This window comes from Rhinolophus hipposideros (genome assembly GCF_964194185.1).
Source record: "Rhinolophus hipposideros genome assembly, chromosome: 20".
In the NCBI taxonomy this organism is placed as follows: Eukaryota; Metazoa; Chordata; class Mammalia; order Chiroptera; family Rhinolophidae; genus Rhinolophus; species Rhinolophus hipposideros.
In genome coordinates this window covers 48,307,377-48,329,192 of record NC_138066.1, presented here as the reverse complement: position 1 = coordinate 48,329,192, position 21,816 = coordinate 48,307,377, and the positions used below count along the sequence as shown (strand labels likewise).

Below are 21,816 nucleotides of genomic sequence, written 5' to 3'. Positions count from 1 at the left end.
GCCATTGGCAACGGCATGTTGTTGGAGGCCCTTTTCTCTTGAGGATACTCTGAATCTGAAACCAGTCTGGTCAGAGCAGGAGTGATGCTGTTCCCTGTTGGCACAGAAGCCCGAGGCATCAACTCCAGCTACTAATGATGCCAGGCTGGCGACCTGGGCACGTCTGGCCACCGTCTCCCTGGAAGAGGCAAGGCACAGGGGGTCCCTGACAGCTGCCTCCAGAGCTGTGGCTCCGGCAGCCATTCTCGATGGGAGACCAGAGCAGGCAGGACCTGTGAGGGGTCCTCGGCCAGCAGGATTTCTCACAGAGGAGCATACACAGAATCATGCTCAGAACTGGTTGCAAATGCAGAGTCCTGGGCTTGCGGCCCTAAATTCTGCTACATTAGGCCTGGGGTGAGACCCAGGAATCTGTATTTTTAATATGTGTCTGAAGGCATTCTCACACTAGGGGTCCCGGAACCAAACGTGGAGACACAGAGGTAGCTCCTATTCCTGATGTGGGGGAAGGGACCCGGCTGGGCAGTCTCCTGGAGGCCAGTTCCCTGTCTCGGGGGTGGGCAGAGCCCCCCGAGAGCGGTGAGGAGCAAGCTGCCAGGACTGCTGGGCTGCCACAGACATGTGTGTCTGTCTGTCTTCCAGCCCCAGGCAGCACCCAACACCCAGCCTGGTGGTCTCTTCCCTGGTCTTCTCAAGGTTTTTCTAGAACGTCTCAATCCCGTCACTACAGGAAGTTCTTCCCATGGCCAAACTCCGTCTGCCCTGCTGTACTCTCTGCTTCCTTCTAGATTCACACTTGGACCCAACATCTGCCCCACTACAGCCCCGGCAGTACCCCCCTCGCACGTGAACGCTTATGAAAACGGACCTTGGTCTTCTCTTGGCTAATCCACCAGACACCCCGAGGTCGTGCTAATTAATCAGCAATCAGTCATTCGTATGCAGCCTAATCGCTCATCCCACGTAATGCCAGCATGCCCGTGTCCCGGGCACCACTCTGCTGGCTTCTGTAAACCCTCTGGCGTTTGCTCTGCTGTCATCTCCGGGCCAGACCGCAGTCTGCAGAACGTGCCCACAGAAACTTTTATTCTCTGCACGGTTGCAGGGTAGCGTGCTGGGTGGGACGACGGAGAGGCGCAGCTCTTACTTTAGTACGAGCACTTCAATTAATTAAACAATCACCACCAGTGCCTGGGGGAGCTATTTAGAAAGACACCAGATTCTGCTTATAACAGACACCCTGTAACAGACTGTGAACACAGTTCAGGGAGCAGCATCGCTTCACGGAACTCTGCAGGGCCACCGCCAGAACCCTGCACTCCTCTTCATGGAATAAAAGCAGAGAGACACGGAGCCGGAGGAGGAAAACAGTTTGGCACGGTTTTCATTCCACTAGTGCAAAATATTTAAGCACATTCCATATTACGCTAAAACTATTGGAAGGCTGCTGGATTCCTCAGATTACAGTTTTTTCCTGCACTTTTGGGGAGATGAAGCAAAAAAAAAAAGGAGAAGGGAAACAGGGGATTGGGAATCAATAACTGGGACATTTCCTTGAAGAATACAAAGTCATTTTTAGCTCTTGGCCCGGAAATGGGAGGTTTGGAAGCAGAGGGGCTGCAGAGCGTGGAGATGGCCTGGGCTGCAGCGTTTTGGGCATTTGCCTGGAGCCGCTTCTTGATGGAAAAGACTGCACACACACACGGGTCAGCAGCCAGGGGCAGGCCAGTAGCTTGCGAAGCAAAGAACACCAGGTTACCATCCCCGACTGGGCTACTCACAGATGAGGAGAGCTCAAGCCTCAAGCTCTGGGTCAGCCTGGGATCACTGTGAAGTGTGGATAAAAATGGTCCCGAAAAAGCACAGCGCAGAAGGTCCCCAGCAGGGATGGACGCTCCCCACGGAGACCTACTTGGAGGCTTCCCAGCCAAACTGGCCTGTGCACGAGCGTGGGCTGTGGGTGTCCTGCAGGACGGAAGCTGCAGGAAGCTCTCCCTGCCTGGGGGTGCGTGTGGCCTGGTGATTTCTTTCAGGTGGGCTGCTTGTGATGCCACCCCAATCCCACGCTGCCCATTACATGAACTGCGACTCAGATTTCTGCACCTTCACACAAGAGATGGGTTTTGAAAGTTCGATTTATAAAGACTTCATTTTTACAGAATAACATTTTAAACGCACTTGGGAAATGGAAGTACTTAAGAGAAACCTGCTGGCAAGTCCTTCTATAAAGCAACCGATCATTTTATAACAAATAATCACCCCCCTGGCCTGTTTACACATTTGGACTTGCATATAATGGGGTTTATTAAGAGATGTTGAGTATGGGGTGGGGGTGGTGGCGGCAAGGTAATTGCCCCGTTTCCATGTACCCCGTCTCCATGTACTTCTCTGGGTGAACTCGAGAAGGGGGCGGGGCAGGGTGAGAGGGTAAGAAAACAGACAAAGTCAAAATGACATTTTCCCACTTGCCCAGGAATAAGAGTGGCTTGCCTCAGGCGAGTGGTATTTGCAAGGATGTACTCATGACTTTCCAGGTCACAGAGAGGGGGGTGGAGATCCAGGGCATTCCAACAGGGGCAGAGAGACAAACTGCCATCGTGACAAGGGGGTCTGGCAGTCAGCTGGCTCAGTAGCAGGAACCATGTTTTCTCCACCCAGTAGGACACCGTCAAGCCTGGAGGACCCCAACTAATGCACAAGCGAACAGCTTCTGAGGCTTGTGGGGAGGCGGTGGGGGATTGTCCAGAAGAAACCCCTCCCATGGGCTTGTGATCCAGATTCCCCAAACCTGGTCTCTTTACTGGGAGCATGAAGACGGGGGTTTGGGGGATTAAGCATTGTCCTCTAAGCTGGTGTGTCAGGTACTGGCCATGCAGAGGTGGGTTGTGATGGATGGCGGGCTTAACGTCAGCCGACAGAACCCCTGTGCCTGAGAGTCACATGAAAATAAAAACAACACTCTCACTGAGCTGGAGGAGGAAGCTCAGGCCAAACACCCAAAGGTGCTGGGAAGGGGGGGTGGCAGTCACTGTGCTACTCAGCTCTCCTCAGAAAGGTGAGGGTGGTCCAGAGCAACCCTGGGCAGCAGCTGGGCAGGCCTGGGGATGGCCTGGAGGCCGCAGTGGGTAGTGGGGGCTTACAGGGTCCCTTGGCAGGAGTTCACTAGACAGACCAGTGTCGGAGTGAGTGACAGAGTAATTGGAATTTCATTTAGAAAGGGCTGGGGCTGGGGGATGGAAAGCACGCCAAAACACAAGAAGTCATTCCCAGGATGCGACATACAGACAGCTCCGTAGGGGGGGAAAGACAGAAAGAAAAATACAGGCCTGTCCCTGTATTATTGATTTCCTTGAAAAAGAAAGACACCAGCTGATCCTTTAAAGTCACTCATTTCAATCTGAGCGCTGGTCACTGTTTCAAGATAGAATTCCCTCACCCAGCTCCTGTTTGGGTAGTGGGCACACGCGTTTTGGGATGTGGGGAGAAATTCATTCTTCCTTAGACCCAGGATCATGGGAGGAAAGCAGAGCTTAAGCACATGGGGGGCGGGACTGTACCCTGGGCCAGGGGTCCTCCCAGAGGCTCGTGCTGACACAGAACCAGAGCAGCTGGCTGAAGATACCACAGATCTCCGCCAGGCTAAGCTCCCAGCGCCTGGGCCTCGGCCAGGAAAGCTGCTCTCCTCACTGCTCCCACAGCGGCCACCCAGTAGGACGGGCATCTTCCCATGAACGAGTGGGGAGAAAAGGGTGAACGGCAAATGAAATGAGACCTTTCGGGAGCCTCCAGAACTGAATAAGGAGGAACTGACAGAGGCACATTGTGGGAGAAAGAGAATGAAAAGACGGGTTTCCCTGGTAGTCTTGGGTCCCCAAACAGTCACCACCCTAGGAAGGAGGTGCTTGGATGTCCCAGGTGCTGGAAGCAACACCCCGCTCCCTGCCGCGAGGCAGGCAGGACTCTCCTCTCAGCTTGCTCCCATTTACTGGACTTAGGACCTGCTCTGTTTCCAGACGGAGCCGACCCATCAGACCCCTCCATAAAGAAGCTCATCTGTCCTGCCAGTTCCTCCAGCCTGCGGGGGGCACCCTTCACACGGAACCCTACTGGAGCTGTGCTCTGGGAGCACACGGTGGTGCCCTGGACGTGTGCAGCAGGGTCCCTGAGCGCCCCCAAGTCCTGTGAAGTCCCTGCTGCCGCTAGAACTTGTGGCCCCACGTGGACTTTCCCTCCACACTGGTCCTGAAGGCCTCTAGGCCACCTCTTGACCCAGAATTGGTAAGAATAAATATTCAAGTGAAGGCAGCAGTGACCCACTTATTCACAGATGTCACAGCCCCAGGGCACAGTGGCTGATGCTGAAAGAACAAAGAGAGACACTGCAGGGGAAGGGGGACGTCCTTGGGAAGAAGTCTTCAATTACAACGCTGCTTGAGTGAAGCAAGGGGCAGCAGGAAGACAGCCTATGACCAGGCCGACCAGCAGGATATGCAAACAAGGGTCACTGCACAGACCATCCTCAGGCGTGTCGCCCCAACCCTCCGCAAACGGCAGCTCCAAGTACCGACGAACAGGTGCGACCTGCCCCCCGTACCTGGGCCTGGCATCGGGGCCACCCTGCGAGCCCCGCAAGTCTGTGTCACCAGGGCCAGAGGACGGGGCTGAGCTGGGCTCCCGTCTCTGTCTTAGCTCTGTGACCCCGAGGAAGTCACCACCTCCGAGTGTCAGTTTTCTCTGCTGCAAGATGGGATGGTGGCATGGACCTTGCTGTGTGGCCAAGAGGACAAAACCAGAAATGAGAAAGTAGCTGGAAACACGCTACGCCAGTGCAAGACAACCACAGCGGGAAGGGCCCATCACGGGTTGGCACGGCCCTGGGGGTGCATTACTCCCTTCTCCATCCTCACAAAGAGAATGCCTTCCTCTCGAGAGGTACTGTTTTAGGAAGAAACCATTTGGCTCTACAGGGGACTGCACACTGCTTTGCTTTAAGTATTGCAAATGTATAGAGGCAACAGGTGCTGTGTAAGACTAAGCTAAGACGGAACCAGAAAACACGGCCTCCTGGTACAGAACGAAACCAGGACGCTCGGGGAAGGCCCGGGAGGACCCTTCCAACGTTAGCCGGAGCCCGAATTGCAGACTGCCTACCTACTCCTCTAGGAAGGGAGTCCAGCACACAAGACTCCCCTGCGGCCCCCGGCACACACCGTGCTTCTTCAAGGGGATGTCTGGAGAGAAGCCCCTCTGCGCGGCGGAGGGTGGCAGGTCATCTGCCGGGCACTTGTAGGCCACGCCTCTCTCTCCCTTGTCACCCATGCCCTGGAGGCAGATCTCAGCTCCTGCGTTCAGAGCAGGATGGCAACCAGGGTGACCTTGTCCTGTTCCGAGGCAGCCCACGAGGGTCCCCCACTCAATACCGCCGCCAGTTTGCGGCCGAGTCTCAGCTAGGATGCGCTGCGCTCTGCCATCTGCACCCGCGCCTCTGCGTGGCCAGTGCCTGCTGGTGACCCAGCAGCAGTGTCTGTCCACCTGTAAATGGTGGATGCCGCTCCTGTGAACAGCCAGGAGCTTGGGGAATCCCACTGTACCCCCACGGCTTCCTTTGGACACTCCCGAGGCAGCAATGACAGGCCTAGAACCTGGGCAGGGACGTGAATGACAGGCTGGGAAGCACGTCATCTGAGGAAGTGAAACGGGAGTGCCTGGCAGTGGCCTTGACTCCAGGGGACGGCGACGCATGTCCCATTTCCCAGACACTCGGGGCAGTCTGATTCCTGGATGGGCCTGCTTTATATACAAAGTTACCGCTTCACCAGTAATCCCAGACTCCTGCTCACTGTACAGGAAGGAATGAAACACTAAATCCTGGCTTTGTTTCCTACCCAAGCCAGAGAAGCTCTGCAGAAAGAGTCCCAAGATATCCCCAGCCTGGAGGCAAGGTTGCTGGTTTGAAAGAGTTGGAACATCTAACACTTTTCCTTTTGATCCTTCAAAGGAGCAGGAGGGGGGTTGCTGGGGTTCTGAGACTCCAAGGCCTGCTGAAGGCAGGTCCTGATGTCAGTTCTCAAGGGGTCTCACGACAGGGCCCAGGTCACTGCTGGCTCCAGCTGTGGCAGCTTGCTGGGACGCCCTGGAGAGCACGTGACTCACAGGACCCCCTACCTCACAGCGCCCTGTAACGTGGCCACTCCAAAGAAGGAGACAGAGAAACTGACTCATCTCAGCTGCACTGGCAATCAGAGATGTGGGCGGAGGTCGCAGGGTGCAGGGGGGAGGAGGAATTTCCCATTTGTTAAGGTCAAGGGCTTTGGGAGGCGACTGGGAGCTGCTGGTGGAGGAAGCTCCCTTCTTACAAGTAATCACAATGCTGCACATAGGCCAGCCTCTGGAGAGAGTTAATATCCCAAATATTCTCATTCTGGGCGTGCATCTCAGCATTCCCAAGAAGACACAGACAAGATCGTTTCCAGAGGACTTTCTGAAAATTAAACCACAAAATAAAAGCCTGTATCTTTATCCCCCAGACCTGCTAGCCTCTTAGCATTTCAATGAAGAAGTGCTCATGTGGAGGCCCTTTTAAACATGTGGGCCGGACAGGTGACTGTACCTGGGGTAGGAAGGGGGCTTAAATATGCTTGCTGTCTTGCCAGACATTTTGGTGAAGTCTGGCTGGCAACAAAATCAGAAACAGCTGGTAAAAAGAGGTGCATGGGAGTCTGCAAAAGGGAAGGACAATCTTCTGAATGTGAAAGACTGGGGTGCAAGGGGAAAGGGAAACCCTTGTGCCCTGTGATCCAAAGAGGCCACTTGATGGAATGAAGACAGAGGGATGAGCCCCATAGGCCAGACTGGGGAGGGAAAGAAGCCATCACCACCTCTAACAGAGAGCTCAGGACCCAGGAAGGAAACCTACCCCTGCCACCCGCCCTTCCCACCTCACTCAGGGGGAGCCTGCAGAGGGATGGAGGGCACCCAGCATGTAGGTTCAGGAGACACTGTTCTGTAGAAGCCTGGGACCCTCGGAGCCACATACAAACTCTGGAGACAATGGGAAAGTCCATCTGCCTTGCATTTCTCTAAACCAGGCAGAAGAGTGCATCCGAGCATAAAACCTCCTGGGCAAACCGAAGTCCTCAGCAGTGGACTGAAGGGGGTGTGGGGAGAGGAAGGTTATCAACAACCCAGAGAGAACAGGCTGTTTCTGCTGTCCCTTCCCTTCCTATTGCTGTAGCTTTTGCAGGCCTGGTGGCAATTAGCTTTATGAGTTATAAGTATACTATCTGGGAGAGGAATGCAGTAATTAATGCCTGTCTGCTTTCCTGAAGGTTTCCTTCTGTTCGGTCAGAGAGTTATTGAGATTCAGGGAGTGAGGCTTCCATCATATGGAAGCTTTACAGGAATAAGTGAAGGAACAATTTAATAAGGCAATAATAATGCTTCTAAATAATTTACCAGGCAAACGGCAGCAGCCAATATTCCAAGGGCTCCACATCAATTTTGCCAGGCCGATTCTGTACAGAGTCCGTGGCCCCCCAGGGAGATACCCACCTGAGGGGCCCTGTTACTGCCCCCTAATTCTGTCAGCCCCTTTCCTCCATCTCCTTCTGCCCACACTAGTTACAGCTCCAGGTAGGTTCTTACATTTACTAATACTTTTGCTAACTTTACCAATCACGGCTTGTTGAAATGCTAAGGGCTGGCAGGTCTGAGTTCTCCCGGATGCCCCAAGTTACTCTGCCCACTCCCAAGGCTGGGGAAGTGGGGAAGGGTGCCAGGAAGTCAAACCACTACCGAACAGCTACCAGACCTGCGGAGGGCAGAGCTCAGCTAAAATTCTTTCAGCATTCTTTTAGGAGCATTGTACCTGAGCTCCTCCAGCCAGAGCTGGATGTGTGCAAGAAACATCAGACTGCTCCAGAAATGCAGAGGAAAACAAATGTCTCCCATGGTTTGGGCCACAGGACTCCTTTGGTAGGTCTGTGGGGTGGGACTGGGAAGGCAAAACCACCACTCAGCAAGCAGCCTCGGGGGTTAACAGATTCAGACCCAAATAACACCGCTGGCGGGTCCTGCGGGGATCTTTGCCAGGATAGGGATGATTAAGTTACGAGGCCAACTCCGTGAACAGCTCAGTGGTCTCCCGGACCTGCCTCCCAATCAGCTCAGTGGCCACGTGTCAAATTGTGTGTCACCTGGAACACCTAAATTTGTGTCAAAGCTCAGGAGAACCAAGAGGAAGCAGAATGTTAACAGATACTGCAAAGGGGAAAGAGAAACATTCCTGAGTCCCACCCACAGAGCAGGCGGAGATAAATAACTGCCTCTCGTTTCGTATCTTATTACTTCTTCCCCCTTCTGCCCCCACCCAGGGCACAAAGCAATCGAGAAGGAGCCTGGAGATTCATCATCCTCCCTAGTCTGCGGGGAGCAGGGAAGACAGGGAGAGCCAGGCTGACCCTTTCCTGGCTGTTTATAGTCAGGGGCGGCCGCAAGATGGCGTCGTCCTGCCTGCCCTGTCAGGTGCCCTGGTGTCCACCTGTATGCTGTTGGGCTGGCCAAGAGGGCGGTCAAAACATAGAGTCTCTGGAAAATTAGCTCTGGTACTCTTAACAGTTTTGCTCAGAGTGCCCCTCAAATTCTCAGCTAAGTTGGTAAGAGTTCACCGCCCTGAAGCTGGCAATGACTCAAATGCCAACCCCAAACCACATACGATGGAGGCCCGGTCGCCAGGACATTCTGGAGCTAGAGTCTCAGTGACACGGTCCATTTTGTACCCCAAACCGAGGCCCCAGTAATAAACCAGAGTGTGGAGCTGTGCAGATCTTCGTTTCTGGAGGAAAGCATTCCCCGGGGAGTAGAGGTGGTTCCAATCCCTCTGGCTGCCCAGGACGGCAGGGCCAGGCAGGGCCACTCACCAAGTAGATGCGGTAGGCGTCCACGCGGCGCAGGGGACCCCAGCACAGGTCCGTGTCGTTGAACCTGGTGTCGGCCTCCACACCACAGGAGTCGTTGCCAGCGGCGCTGCTGATAAAGAGAACAATGGCTCAGTGTGGCCCTGCCTGCTTGGCTGGAAGCACAGAGAACACGACATTATTAATTATCAGCCGCCACTGAGCCCATCCTCCCCCCACAGATGCTTTCCATCCAACAATCTGACTTCCCATGAACCCCATTTTCCTGTCTTTAAGGGCATGCACCATAGGAATGCCCCTGGTGGGACTCCTAGTCACTTTCCCAATGGGACAGGGCAGGGGACAGCAGTGTGGAGTGTGTCCGGAAGGACAGCACGCACAGCTGGCTTCCATGCAGGGAAGGGCCTCAGGGACCCGCATTCTTTAGATGCTGATGGATCCCCTTGGTGGTGAGCCTCTGCCCTGACTGCCTGAGGAAGCCCATTTGGCTACAGTAGTGGGGGTGGGGGAGGACACTCACCAGGACACCTGCATGAGGGAGAAGGGCACGGCGGCAGCATAGATGGCCAGGTCACCGTACAGGTAAACGATGATGCAGAAATAGAACAAGTTGACCCCCACTGAAAGGGACAAAGTCATCGGTCAGGGAGCAACCGGGGGACTTCGGCATGTTTTTTTTTGAGGACTCATCTTCTACCTCTTTCACAGCTCTCCGTTCTCTAGGTTGCATATTTTTTCCAAAAAGAGTGGAAAAGCAACTCCAAAGTCCTGTTTCTTATTCTGGCCGGCATGTGATGCTGGCACGAGATACATTTACTCATTACTTTCGCCAAAGAGGGGGCTAAGAGAGGCCTGGAGGGTGGGAGAGGTTCCGAATCCAGATGGGAGCCAGGTGAATGTGAGGTGTGGAGGGGAGGAGGGGAAGGAGATGCCAAGGCAGGAGCGTGGGCCAGGGCCCCCTGCACAGCCAAACACAGGGCTCTAAGACAAAAGACTGCTACTGAGGAATTGAAAAGCAAAGAGAAGATAACTGGAAATGAATGGCCCAGCTTCTGAAGCTGAAATCGAGAGGGTAAAAAGCCCTTGATTTCTGAAGACCAAGCGCCTCATTCTGAATCTGACCTACTGCCAATCACCGGAGGGGCAGAGGCGGCCTGGGGGGCTGGGGAGAGGGAACGACAGGGGTTCATGGTCCTTACAAAGAACCTGAAAGGGAGGACTCTGGCTTGGGAGGTGTGCAATGTGAAGCTCCCGCTGCAGAAGCAAACTGTGGTCCCTTCTCCTGCCACAAGGGGCCTGAACTAGGAGCTGGGGGTGCAGGCTCTGGTCCTAATTCCACTGGTTTCACTGCCCAACCCTGGCAAGTCCGTGACCACCTCCACTCCTGTACAGTATGAAGGCCCCCTGTGCTAAATTCCCTGTGTAACTCCAGCTGTAAAGACTTTGAGCAAAGTGTCTGGGCCCCACAACTTCAGGGTCATAGCGCTGACAGCCAACCTCCTGTTCAGACTGACTGCTTGTTTTTGATGTCACTGGTCTCTAGCTGCTGGCTTCATTGAAAACAGAAAGAAAAATGAAGTGACAGTTCCCTCCTAAAGCTGGTGGCTCAGAAAAATCTCTAGGGTCCCCAGGGGGAAAGCCAGGGACATGTTTCTCCTGGGCTATATGAGGTTGGCTCTGCTCCTAGGAGTCTGGGGAAAAAAGACCAGGAAAAAAATGGTTCTTGAAAGATCCTAGGAGGGCCTCAGACAGGTTCACTGTCCAAGCTCAGGGGCCCCTGGGGTCTGTCTGCCACTCACACCCAGGCTCCAAGGACAGCCTATGCCCCAGCTTAGACAAGCTCTGCCACCAATGCTCTGTAGGGAGGCACTATCCCCTCCCCACTCCCCACATCCTCCACCTGCCCACGGACCCCAGTGTCAGCTCTGCTTATAAACTGCCACTGGCCCTCCCTGATCAATAAATTTCATTACTAGACACAAAGTGGGAGGATCAATGAATTTCCTGAGAGGACAGTAATGACTAGGCCAGGCATTTTTAATTACAAAAAATGAGTCTGGACCCCAAGGGAGTCTTCTGTGGAGGGTGGCAGCCCTTCTAAAGGGGAAGGTCATGATCTGGAAATTAGGAATAGAACAGAGCAGTGGGTTTTCAACTGGGGGCAATTTTGTCCCGCAACCCCTACTGGGGACGTTTGATAATATCTGAGGACATTTTTGGTTGTCACGACTGGGAGGTGCTACTGGCAACTAGTGGGTAGAGACCAAAAATGCTACTCAGCATCCTACGCTGCACAGGACAGGCCCCCACAGCAAAGCATGATCCGGCCCAAATGGCAACAGCGCCGAGCTTGAGAAACCCTGGAGCAGAGTCCCTAAAGAGACTGCTCCCACGCGAACATGCTTATTTTCTAGTCGACTTGGGTAAACTCGGAGTCTAGTCCGTAGGGGGCAAAAAGACAACAAAACCACAAGTTCCTAGAATTCTTAAAAGAAATCAGGAGACTGTAAAACATTAAAATTAGAAAGGAGGTTTAGAAGGTATATCTCTGCCTTCCAAAGTGCATTTTATTTCAAAAGCTTGCATTTGGAAGGAGGCCACGGCAGCTTCCAGGAGGAAAGGTTTACGCTCTTATCTTAGTCTAGTGAGATGGGGAGAGGCAGAAATGGAACAAAGGAAAAGTACAGAAGTGGGCAGACACAACCAGTCTGGTTTTCATGAATTTTGGAAACTCTCCACAAGGCTGGTAGCGGGGGAGTGGGGTGGGGGGTGGACTCAGACTCTCAGGCCACCTCTCGCTAATGACCACGACCTTCCAGACTGGACCGTCAAATCACACCACCAATGATAAAAGGAATGCTTACTGTCCTAAAGAGCAGCCAAGAAGCTTCCAGTTTCTACAATCCCCACCCGGCTCTAAGTTAGTGCGGCCACCTTCATGACGGGAAGCACTGGTGGAGCTGCCTCCCTCTGCAAACGGGTTCCGACAGAGGGGCCAAATACCTTCCAGGGTAACTGCACACACAAGGATTTATTAAGCTGTGTCTGATTTTCTATGAAGGAAAAATGGACAGGTTTGGGCATTATAAAACGAAACTCTTATATCGCTCATTTTCCAAAAGAACAAGATTTGCCCTGGTGGTTGGTGTAAGGTGTTGTCGCTGGAACGCCAAACAAGCCAGCACCTGAGCTGGGTTGGACACTTTCAGCTTGAAGCCCACCTGGCTAAGGGGCAGGTACAGAGTGGGGAGAGGTCGGAATTAAGAAACTCAGATTCCCAGACAGCAGCCCGGTGAATGGGCTCCTAGCGCCCTCTGCTGGCCACCCGGAAGAGACAGACAGACAGAAACGCACGCACAGGTGCACGTGCACAGCGGGTCTGACCACTGTCACAAGGTAGCTGCTCTGTGTCGTCCTACACAGAGCACAAAAGAGAGACAAGAGACACAAGTCAGGAGAAAAGAGAGACAAGTCAGAAACTAAAACAAGAGGCACAACATGACCAGCTGGCCTATGGGCTCCCCTCCTTGGAAAGCTGCTTAGGATCCCCACTTCTTTGTTCCGAACGAGGCGCCCAGAACACGGAGCAGCCCAGGCCTCTGTGCAAGGTGGCTTCTCAGGCGCGCTGGGGGCAGGTCAGCAATCCACTCCTCCCCAACGCCTGCCCTATCCCGTCGTCAAGGTGGGACCCCCATTCCAAGCGCCCAGGTCTTCAGGGAAGGACCAGCTTTCCCCGTGCCCTCACCCCTCCTTGAAAGGAACAACTTATACCTTTATTGAAAAACATGGAGGCCATCTGTCCCATTTCCACCCGGTCTGTGATTTCAAACAGGTTCAGAGATCCGCGTCTCTCTGTGGAGCCAAAGGACAGGAAGAAGTGGTTTGTTCACTTGGAAAAGATCCCAGAGGCGCTGTTGAGCTCACTGAATGCTCTAGAATAATGAAATCTCTAAGCGTTTCAAACTCTTTTGAGAAAACTTTCCCTAATGCTTCCTGTTCTGACCACTTAAAAACAGTCTGTAGACAGGGATCCCAGGGACGCTGGTTGCGGGGTGAGAGGAAAAGCTGAGACGCTTTGCCCTGGTTTAGCAGGACCAGGCATGAGAATGTCAGGCATGCATGGGCGCGTGCGTGCGTGGAGACAGGAGAGAGGGCAGAGACCTGATATTTACTCGAGCTTCCAGTGTGCACCGGGCATTGAACCAGGTGTTTAATCATTTCAGGAACAGCAGGAGAGGTGGGAACTAGGGTGCCACGCTTATGTAACTTGCCCAAGCTGCAAACATTAGTAAGCGATGGCGCCGGCAGGGGTGAAGCCTGGACCCCGGGCTCCAGAGCCCTGCTCTTCTTCCTACATCACGGTGCCGAACTAGAAACCGACCTGCAGGCAGGAAGTGCCTGGGGTCTCTGCAGAGATGCCCACCCGGGCCTCTGTCCACGAGGTAAGGGAACCTGTGGACCAGAGGAAGTGCAGGCCAGCTTGGAATCCCAAGACTTACGCACAGACAGGATGGGCCGTTTCTCGGCCCGCTCGTAGTTGTCCTGGATGAGACTGTCACTGTCAGAGGCTGTGGAGGAGTCCTCGTCTTCGTCCTCCTAGGACGGGTAGGAGGAGGAAGGAAGACAAGTAAGGAAAAAGGAGGAGCACGTTACTACAGAAAAACCCCGGGACAACGGAGACCCCATTTCCTTTGTTCTTTCTTTCTAGAGGGGATCTGGTTAGGAAGCTCTCAGTGCTTCCACGCTGTCACATTAGGGGGGTAGATGCACTCGGTTGTTAGGCTCCTGGGTACAGAGGTTCCGAATGACTGAGCTGGCTTAAGGTGGGGAGAAGGAAGAGCCATGATGCAATGCTACGAGAACAGAGGCTGCACGGGTTTTGTTACACTGCAGCTGTGGGACAGGGTCCTGGAGTGGGGCTGTGGACACAAGCCCTCCACGTGTCGAGGGAAGGAACTGGCCGCTAAGGGCTGACTCTTTGGTACACAACTGGCCAGAGGCACTGCCCAGAGACAAGGGCACACACACACCTGGTGGTTTTCCATCCTCTTCCAGTGGAGCCGAGCGTTGCCTGCTGCCATGGCCTCCATCACAAAGGTAGTTGTCACAAAGCTGCAGTGGAACGATGCAGGCAGGAGGTTGGAGAAGGCACCAAGAACAAGGAAAAGCCATCCGCCGCCCTGACCAGGCCCACAAGCCCCAAGCATCCTGTTCTGAGAGCTGTTTCCTAGGGAACTTTCAAGATGGGTCTGACCCGATAAAAAAAATGTGTGCGCACACGTGACACCTCGCGTCCTTGTCTTGATGTTCCTGTTTACATTTAGAATGTATTTCTGACACACAGCAGAGTGGAGTGCAATAAGCAGATGGGGGAGAGAGGGGAGCCTGGGGCAACGCAGTACCGCACAGCAAGAAGGGGCCTGGTGGGGGCAGAGGCGGAGGGCAGGCACCAGCGGATGCTTTCCATCGGGAAGAGGAGGCTGATTCCCAAGGCTTCTGAGAAGGGCAGCAGGCAGCTCTTAGCTCTCCTTGGGAGGACACAGACAAGCAGTCAAGTGCCAATCACACACACTAATGGACGGAGCACAGGCATGGATAACTGAAAAGGAACGCTTGGCCCTGGAATCTGTTCCCTGTGTTTTTTTGTTGGCAGTATTTTTACTTTCCTAATAACCTGGCTAATATTAAAATAAGCCTGCATTTTAATGGCCTGAATCAAAGGGGAGATTGGGAGGTGGCACCAGGCATTTGCTGAGAAGACAGACTAGAGTGAAAAGTCATCTTTTCTTTTCCTCTCAAAGAAACTGGAGAGAACTAGACGACAGCTGGAACGCACAAATGCTTGCTTCTGTCAGCAGAAGGTACAGGGAAGGGCCGCCTTCCTGCTAATAAATAAAACCTGAGGAATGGATCTATCCTTGCCGGAACGACCTGGGATGGAGTGTTCCTCTCCCTCTTTCTTGAGGCCAGCATGGCTCTGCTGTAGGTTTGGGACCCTGAGACTTTGAGTGCTGTCGCCCGCCCCAGGCTGACTGCTGAGCCCAGCAGTCAGGTGGCAGGTGGGACAAGGGTTAAATCCACATGTACTCCATCCTGGGGGGCAGCCAGCTCTGAAACTCCCATTCCAGTCTCCTCGGCACCTCCTAGAAAGGTTTCTCATGATCTTGCCCAAGTGACCCTTTTAAGGACTTTAGATTTTCCCTTCTTTTTGGAAGAAAAACTAAAATCAATCTTAATTAAGGCGTAAGGAGGCTTCTCATAGTTGCACAAAGCCACCTCATTGATCATGTTCAAATAAATGGATTGAGCAAGAAGGGGGGCATGGCGGCCTCTACCTGGGGGCCCCCAAAAATCACTTCCCATTTTGATGTCTGCCTGTGCTGAAGGTCTTTTAAAGGGGACAGCAGAGTCACAGAAGGACAAGGACGAGAGCTCTTGGCTGCCAGGGCTCACAGAATGTAATGAGCCAGTCCCCTAAGGCTGGCCCCACACCCCCCAAGAGAAAATGTGTGAACAAACTGAAAAACACGGGCATTGTCCTATCCTATGCAGCCTCCTCAAGGTCTTAATTTGCTTCAACTGCTAAAACATTTCATTCTTCTAGTAGCACCCACTCCTTTCTCCTTCCAATCTGCTTAAATGCTGCCATCCACGGCCACCGACCGCCTACTTGAAACTTCTATGACCCCCACCCTCCCGATACCCTCACCCTGCTACACTTTGTGGGGTTTTGTTCCATATTACTCATCACCTTGAAACTTATGCTACAGTTGACTTATTTAATGTTTTCATTATTTACTGTCTGTCTCCCCACCAAAAGGAGAGTTGGTGGGCTCTTTGTTTTGTTCAGTGGGGTACCCCAGTACCTAGGAACACTGCCTAATGTCACCTCTCCCAGGGGAGGTGCCCCTGGTGGTGTTGCCAGCTGTTCCCTCCCACCTTTTTTTTCTGCAGCTGCGGCTTCCTATTTGGTTAAGCGGGCTGGAAGTGCTTAGTCCTACATCCCTTCCCAGCCTGGGGCAGACTTCAGAGCTGTCTGCGGAATGCCGGAGGAGAGCCTCAGGTAGAAGCCCCAGTGGTGAACCTGGCCGACACACCAGCTCAAGGAGCCGAGGCTTTGAAGGCTTGGGAAGGCACTGGCCTCCTATTAGCTGTCAGGCACAAGGGAGGGGAGAGCAACATTGATTAGATGTGTGCCTGTGTGTTTATCACTTCCTCTGTGAACTGCCTTAAGAAAATTCCAAGTTATGGATTGATTTCCCATCTCACCTTCAATGATGATCAGATTCTTTGTCTGTGACTAGGTGGTATCTTCTCAGAAATACACACCAGGGGAGGTCCACCAGTGGGGAAGGAACACGTGAGCACCGTGGGAAACATTCCAAAGCCTACCTGGAAGACTTCATTTTTAATGGGTCAGGGTTGTGTGGCTGCTCCCTTAGCACCGATACCGGAGACCTGTGTATCACCTGTCCTCTGTCCAGGTCACCCTGGTTAGGACTCACCCCAGACATCCTCCTTTCCCCTAAGGACACTTGCTCACATTGATGGGTTTCTGGGCAGGCGCCCTTAGCTTCGCCCCCAGCCCTCAGGCCCGTGTGACAGCTTCTTACCTCATGAAGCCCAGGAACACCAGCATGATCAAGCTGACGAGCCACCCAGCGGTGGCAAACGCCTTGGGCATGGTGAGCGCGCCGGTACCCACGATGAGGTTAAACATGTACACCAGTCCAACCTGGAGCCAAGAGAAGTGACCGTCAAGCCCAGAAATTAACGTCTCCCCGCATGGGCCCCCAGGACGACCCTGGGCGGCAGCAAAACCGAGGCAGCCAGGAAGCCAGACTGGAGACGGAAGTGGGTGAGAACTCCGGAAGGTTCCGAGGTTCTCAGGAGGCATGCTCTGCTGTAGGACACTGGGGGCCAAACAGTAACCCTCGGAGGACTCAAGTCCACATTCTATCAATCTTCAAATGTTTGCGACCATCAGTTTCATTCTCCATTTTTGCTGTTGTCATTTCGTATTATTTAAAGCCGAGTCGTATGTGTCAGCTCTCTGCTCAACCAGACCGCAGGCTTCCTGAGGACACACCATTGTATCTGTTCTTCCACTTTCCCCAGACGGCTGTGCATGTGACCCAATCCTCCCCTCCCCCATTCTTGCCATTGTGCTTTGGGGACCCCGACATTCCTGCTCCTTCCCTTTCCCTGCCTTCCTCGCCATGCTGATTTCAAGGATTTAGGGGACGAAAAGAATTTACACACCATAAAATTCACCCTTCTAAAGCACACAGTCCAGGGGTTTTTAGTACATTCACAAGGTTGTGCAACTAGTCCCACTATCTACTTCCAATTCAGCACCCCCAGGACACCCTGCATCCACCAGCCGCTGGGCCCCATTGCCCATGCCCTTGGCCCCTGGCAACCAACCTCAGGTGGAACTGCTGGGTCGCTGAGTTCAGGTTTTAAACTTAACTCTAATTCATGCCAACTCGACTCTAGGTCAGTTCATTACAATCGTTCCTTTTCAAGATCTTGACCATGAAATTCCTTTCTCTGACCCAAAGCCCTTGCCTTCCACAACTCTCTCCATTCCCACTGAACCTCCTCTGTCCCCATCAGGACTTCCTGTCCCCCCAGTCTTCCCTATCCGGGCCACCACCGCCATGTGACCTCACTTACATTCTTGGGCATCACTTAGAATCAGCTGGTTCCGCAGAGCACGCACTGCCCCCGAGCTTGCCTCCCCCTCCCCTGCCCTAACCTTTCTGACCCCAGCCTTGATGGGTGGGACACAGCACCTGTTTCTTCGACTCCCTCATACAAAACCGCTAAAGGTTCCTGGAATTTTTTGAAAAATTATAATGACAGGTCCCACAATGAAGGATGGATCCTTCACCCGTGTCACCTTCACAGCATGTTTTCTTTACTCCTCACCATGGACTTCCGAGCATTTCCCACGGAACTGCTCCAATCCTGTCTTCAAGCCCCTAGACCCATGACCGCCATCTTTCTCAGATGAAGGCTGTATCTCCTACGTCGTGGAGGTGACAGGCTATCTGACATGCACTCCCCATGCCTCTCTCCTTCGTAGCTCACAGATCAACTGTCTGTGTCCCCCGACCCTCTTCCCTGTCTTTGGGGAACAGGTGTCCTCCCTTTTTGCCGTGAGGCTCAGCCCTTCTTTCTGGAACCCTCTCCTCCTACCAGCTCCTCACCTCTGTCTGACGTATACACCCTTGACTCCTTGACCCTTTTAGAACATCACTCTCTCACTTTCCCTTAACCAAACTCACTGAAGAAGCAACCTATACCCTCTGCCTTCCTTTCCAAGTTCCGATGCTTGTAGCGTCCGGCCCCAGAACCCTTTTGAAACTGCACTTAAAAATCACCCGCCTCCTTTCTTACCACTCCCCATCCCAGTGCTAGTGGTTTTATTTCTGAAGAATCTTCTGTGGCCACCTCTGGCTCCTATTCTCATTTACAATTCAAATTAATCATCTCGGCCTGGACTAAGACAGTAGCTTCCTAAATGGTCCTCCTGTTCTCTGCTGAACTGGCTGACGTACCGTTTGCTTTACCACTTGTTTCTGATAATTTAAAAACAGCAGAAACACTTTGTCTCTGGGAACACCTGCCTGTCCCTCATTTTTACTTCCCCGTTCTTAGATGCACTTTTCTACATTTAAAATTTTTCCTAAGATACCCACCTGCTACGTTTTTTTAATCAGAAACACACCCACTGGGGCCTAGCCTCCCAGCCTCAGTCAGATTTTTAAGGAAAAAACAGAGTTAGGGAACATCCACTACCATTTTGGGGCGCTTGACAGGTAGGAAGGAGGAGAAGGCATTAGTTAGGGAGGGAAAGGCTCCTGGGCATCTGAGTGCTGGACAAATATAAGGGCACCCTGGAAAGAGGAAAGGGCTCTGCCCAGTCCATCTGCACTTGGCACATGGCACCAAGCCCACTGTGCCTCTTGCCCAGCCCCACCCAGCATCCGGGGCCCATTCAAATGATACGTCCACTACCAAGCCCGCCCCAGGCTCCCAAACTCGTCTAGCCCTCGGGGCGAGAACACTTCTTATGCCCCAGCTGGGGTTTTTGGTGTTGGTGTGGTGTATTTATCTCCCCCCCCCGCCCCCCCCCTCCCCCCGTCACTAAATCTGAAGCTCGTCATGGCCTGTGTCTCACTTCTCTTGGCGTCTCGCAGGGGGCCTGCTTGGCACACAGGCTCAAGGCAGGAACCCTCCATGAAGCCGACTGGATCTGGCTCATGTTCTTTCTGATGCGTCTCTGACAGTCTTTGTCTGTTTTAAACATCACAGTCTCAGTTTGATCCCACAGACAGATCCCAAAAGTATTAAAACATGTCTGAATCCTCTTCCTGATTGGGTGACAACCCACCGTGACGTGACTCCCCTACTGGGAGTCCAGGCGCACAGCGGTCTTGCAAGACTAAATGTGAGGGTGGCAGCTGGGTGGGAAATGGCACACAGCCCATCATCGCTGGCCTTCTGACCCGGAAGTTCCTAGTGCTGGCTTTTCACAGGTAACTGTGAACGTCTATAGGAAACCAATCTTTAGGGCCGACCCGGTGGCTCAGGCGGTTAGAGCTCCGTGCTCCTAACTCCGAAAGCTGCCGGTTCGATTCCCACATGGGCCAGTGGGCTCTCAACCACAAGGTTGCCAGTTCAATTCCTCGAGTCCCGCAAGGGATGGTGGGCTCCGCCCCCTGCAACTCGCAACAGCAACTGGACCTGGAGCTGAGCTGAGCCCTCCACAACTAAGATTGAAAGGACAACAACTTAACTTGAAAAAAAGTCCTGGAAGTACACACTGTTCCCCAATAAAGTCCTGTTCCCCTTCCCAAATAAAATCTTTAAAAAAAAAAAAGAAACCAATTTTTACTTTTGTTGGCGTGATTTCAATCACTGCACTGGTATATCCAAGTACGGGACTGAGGCATTTAGCTAGCTCGGTTCTGCCTATTTACTCAACAACTCCGAGCGTCTTCCATGGGCCTGGCCCCGGAACCTAGGATGTGACGGTGAGAAAGACAGACGTGGCCCTTGACCTCCTGCAGGAGAGAGGCAACAAGAACAGAATGATGACAGCCTCAGAGACGCGTTCTGAAGGAAAGCAGCAGGGTGCCGTGACAAAGCACAATGGGAACACGTTAAATAGAGGGCACTCAGGAAGGCCTCGTGGTGACATTCAAGCCGGGACCTGAAGGATGAGAAGGAGCTGCTCAGGTAAAGGGCCAGGAAGTGACATCCAGGTAAAGGCCGGAGGTGGGAAAGAGGGCGACATGTTCGAGGCTGGCGTGGCTGAAGCACAAGCCGGTGGCAGTTGGACTACACAGAGCCCTGGTGCCTGTGACAGGGAGTTTGAGGTTCTGCAGGGTTTTAAGTGGGGCACTAACAGCCCAGACCTCAGCTGATGACCTAACGTCCGACCTCCCTGCAGCTTTGTTCTCTCCGTATCACTTTTATAAACAGCAACACTTCTGAAGGGTAAAACCTTATTTTTTTTTATGGAAAATGGCCCTGGTGGTGGTTCTCACGATGAAAGTAAAGAGAAAGCAAAGAGGCCTAGGGAAGTGATGGTTCTTGGCCAGAAGTTTTATGGGGAAATGAAATAGTGCAAGAGACATTTGTAAAATCAGGGTGCCTGAAGGTTGGGGTATAAAAGTCAGAGTTTTATTGCAAGTCAGGGTTTCTCAGCCTGAGCACTGCTGACAGCTGAGATCAGATTCTCTACCGTGGGGGGCAGGGGGGGCGCTGTCCTGTCTTGTAGGATGTTTAGCAGCACCCCTGGCCTCTACCCGCTAGATTCTAGTACCCCTACCTTGCCCCTGAACTGTGACAATTGAAAATGTCTCCAGACATTGCCAAATATCCCCTGGGGGGGAGGGCGAGACTGCCACCAGCCGAGGATCACTGCTAAGACACAGTGAAATAAGCACACTGTCTACAGAAACTTAGAATAATTCTCAGTGAGAAAGGCCCTTTAAGAACTTCACAAAGAAATCCATTGGGGATAAACTGCTGGCAATTCGGAGCAGGTGGGTAATCTCATTTGTCTTGTGTTGTTGCTACCGAAGCAAGCAGCCTGGGCCCCGTGGGGCTCAGGGAATCGGGGAGGACAATCCAAAGCTTCTTCACCTTCCTGGAAAGACTTAAACCCTCTTTCCCTTCAGTAAAGGTGGCCGATGAAGACCAGTCACTAGAAGCAGACTCTGGAGGCAGGAAGCAAATCTGAGCTGGGTCACAAGTGGGTGTGGAGCAGGAGGAAGAGGATGGAGACATTCTCTTCTGCGGGTACGGGCCAGTTCTTGGGGACAGCCTGCTGAGAAGTGTGGCCAAAAGCTGAGGAGTAAAACTCCATTGCATTGTCAGTAAAGACCTACGCGCACTGTGGCCCCTGCAGGCCAAACTGAGCTTCCTCCCCCTCTTGGCTCTTCCTGGGTGGCTGCCCTGGAGAAGCACAGTCCCTGTTCCCTGGGACGGCCGACCTGCTCCCCTACGCTCCAGGGCGTTCAGGGCAGCATTCCAGCTGCCTCACCCCCCGCCAGCCGCCTCGCCCACAGATGTGTGTGCATGCGGCTGGGTCACGGGCATCTTTCAACAGCTTCCCCATTGACCGTTGTCAAAGGAAACAGATGGCAGCAGAGATGGGGAGGTGACCACTAGAGCTTAAGGCTGTGAAACCGGTACTCTTTCCTTCGAAAGCAACAGCAACGGTGTTTGGCAAGACCGGCTGGCGGAAGGCAGTCTCAGCAGCTGGCCCTTGTGGAGACACCTCACCCACTATTTTGATCCCACAATCCCTTCAGTCCTGAGCCCCTCCAGGTCCCCGTAAATGGGACTGTACGGGCCTGAATCGTGTTCCTGTGTTCAGCAC

The 21,816-nt window shown here is 53.2% G+C and overlaps 1 protein-coding gene across 4 annotated transcripts in view; it reads right to left on the bottom strand.

Annotated features, from left to right (window-relative positions):
- The window catches only part of TMEM104 (transmembrane protein 104), a 53,519-nt gene that overhangs the window by 28,922 nt on the left and 2,781 nt on the right, over positions 1 to 21,816 (bottom strand). For 2 of the 4 annotated variants that reach the window (XM_081028911.1, XM_081028912.1), the window contains exons 3-8: positions 16,529 to 16,650; positions 13,946 to 14,027; positions 13,415 to 13,511; positions 12,687 to 12,767; positions 9,436 to 9,535; positions 8,919 to 9,027 (exon numbers count right to left, since the gene is read on the bottom strand). In XM_081028911.1, coding sequence (XP_080885037.1) covers positions 8,919 to 9,027; positions 9,436 to 9,535; positions 12,687 to 12,767; positions 13,415 to 13,511; positions 13,946 to 14,027; positions 16,529 to 16,650 — 591 coding nt within the window. The remainder of the gene's footprint in view (positions 1 to 8,918; positions 9,028 to 9,435; positions 9,536 to 12,686; positions 12,768 to 13,414; positions 13,512 to 13,945; positions 14,028 to 16,528; positions 16,651 to 21,816) is intronic. The other 2 variants (XM_081028914.1, XM_081028913.1) reach the window with 2 other exon arrangements.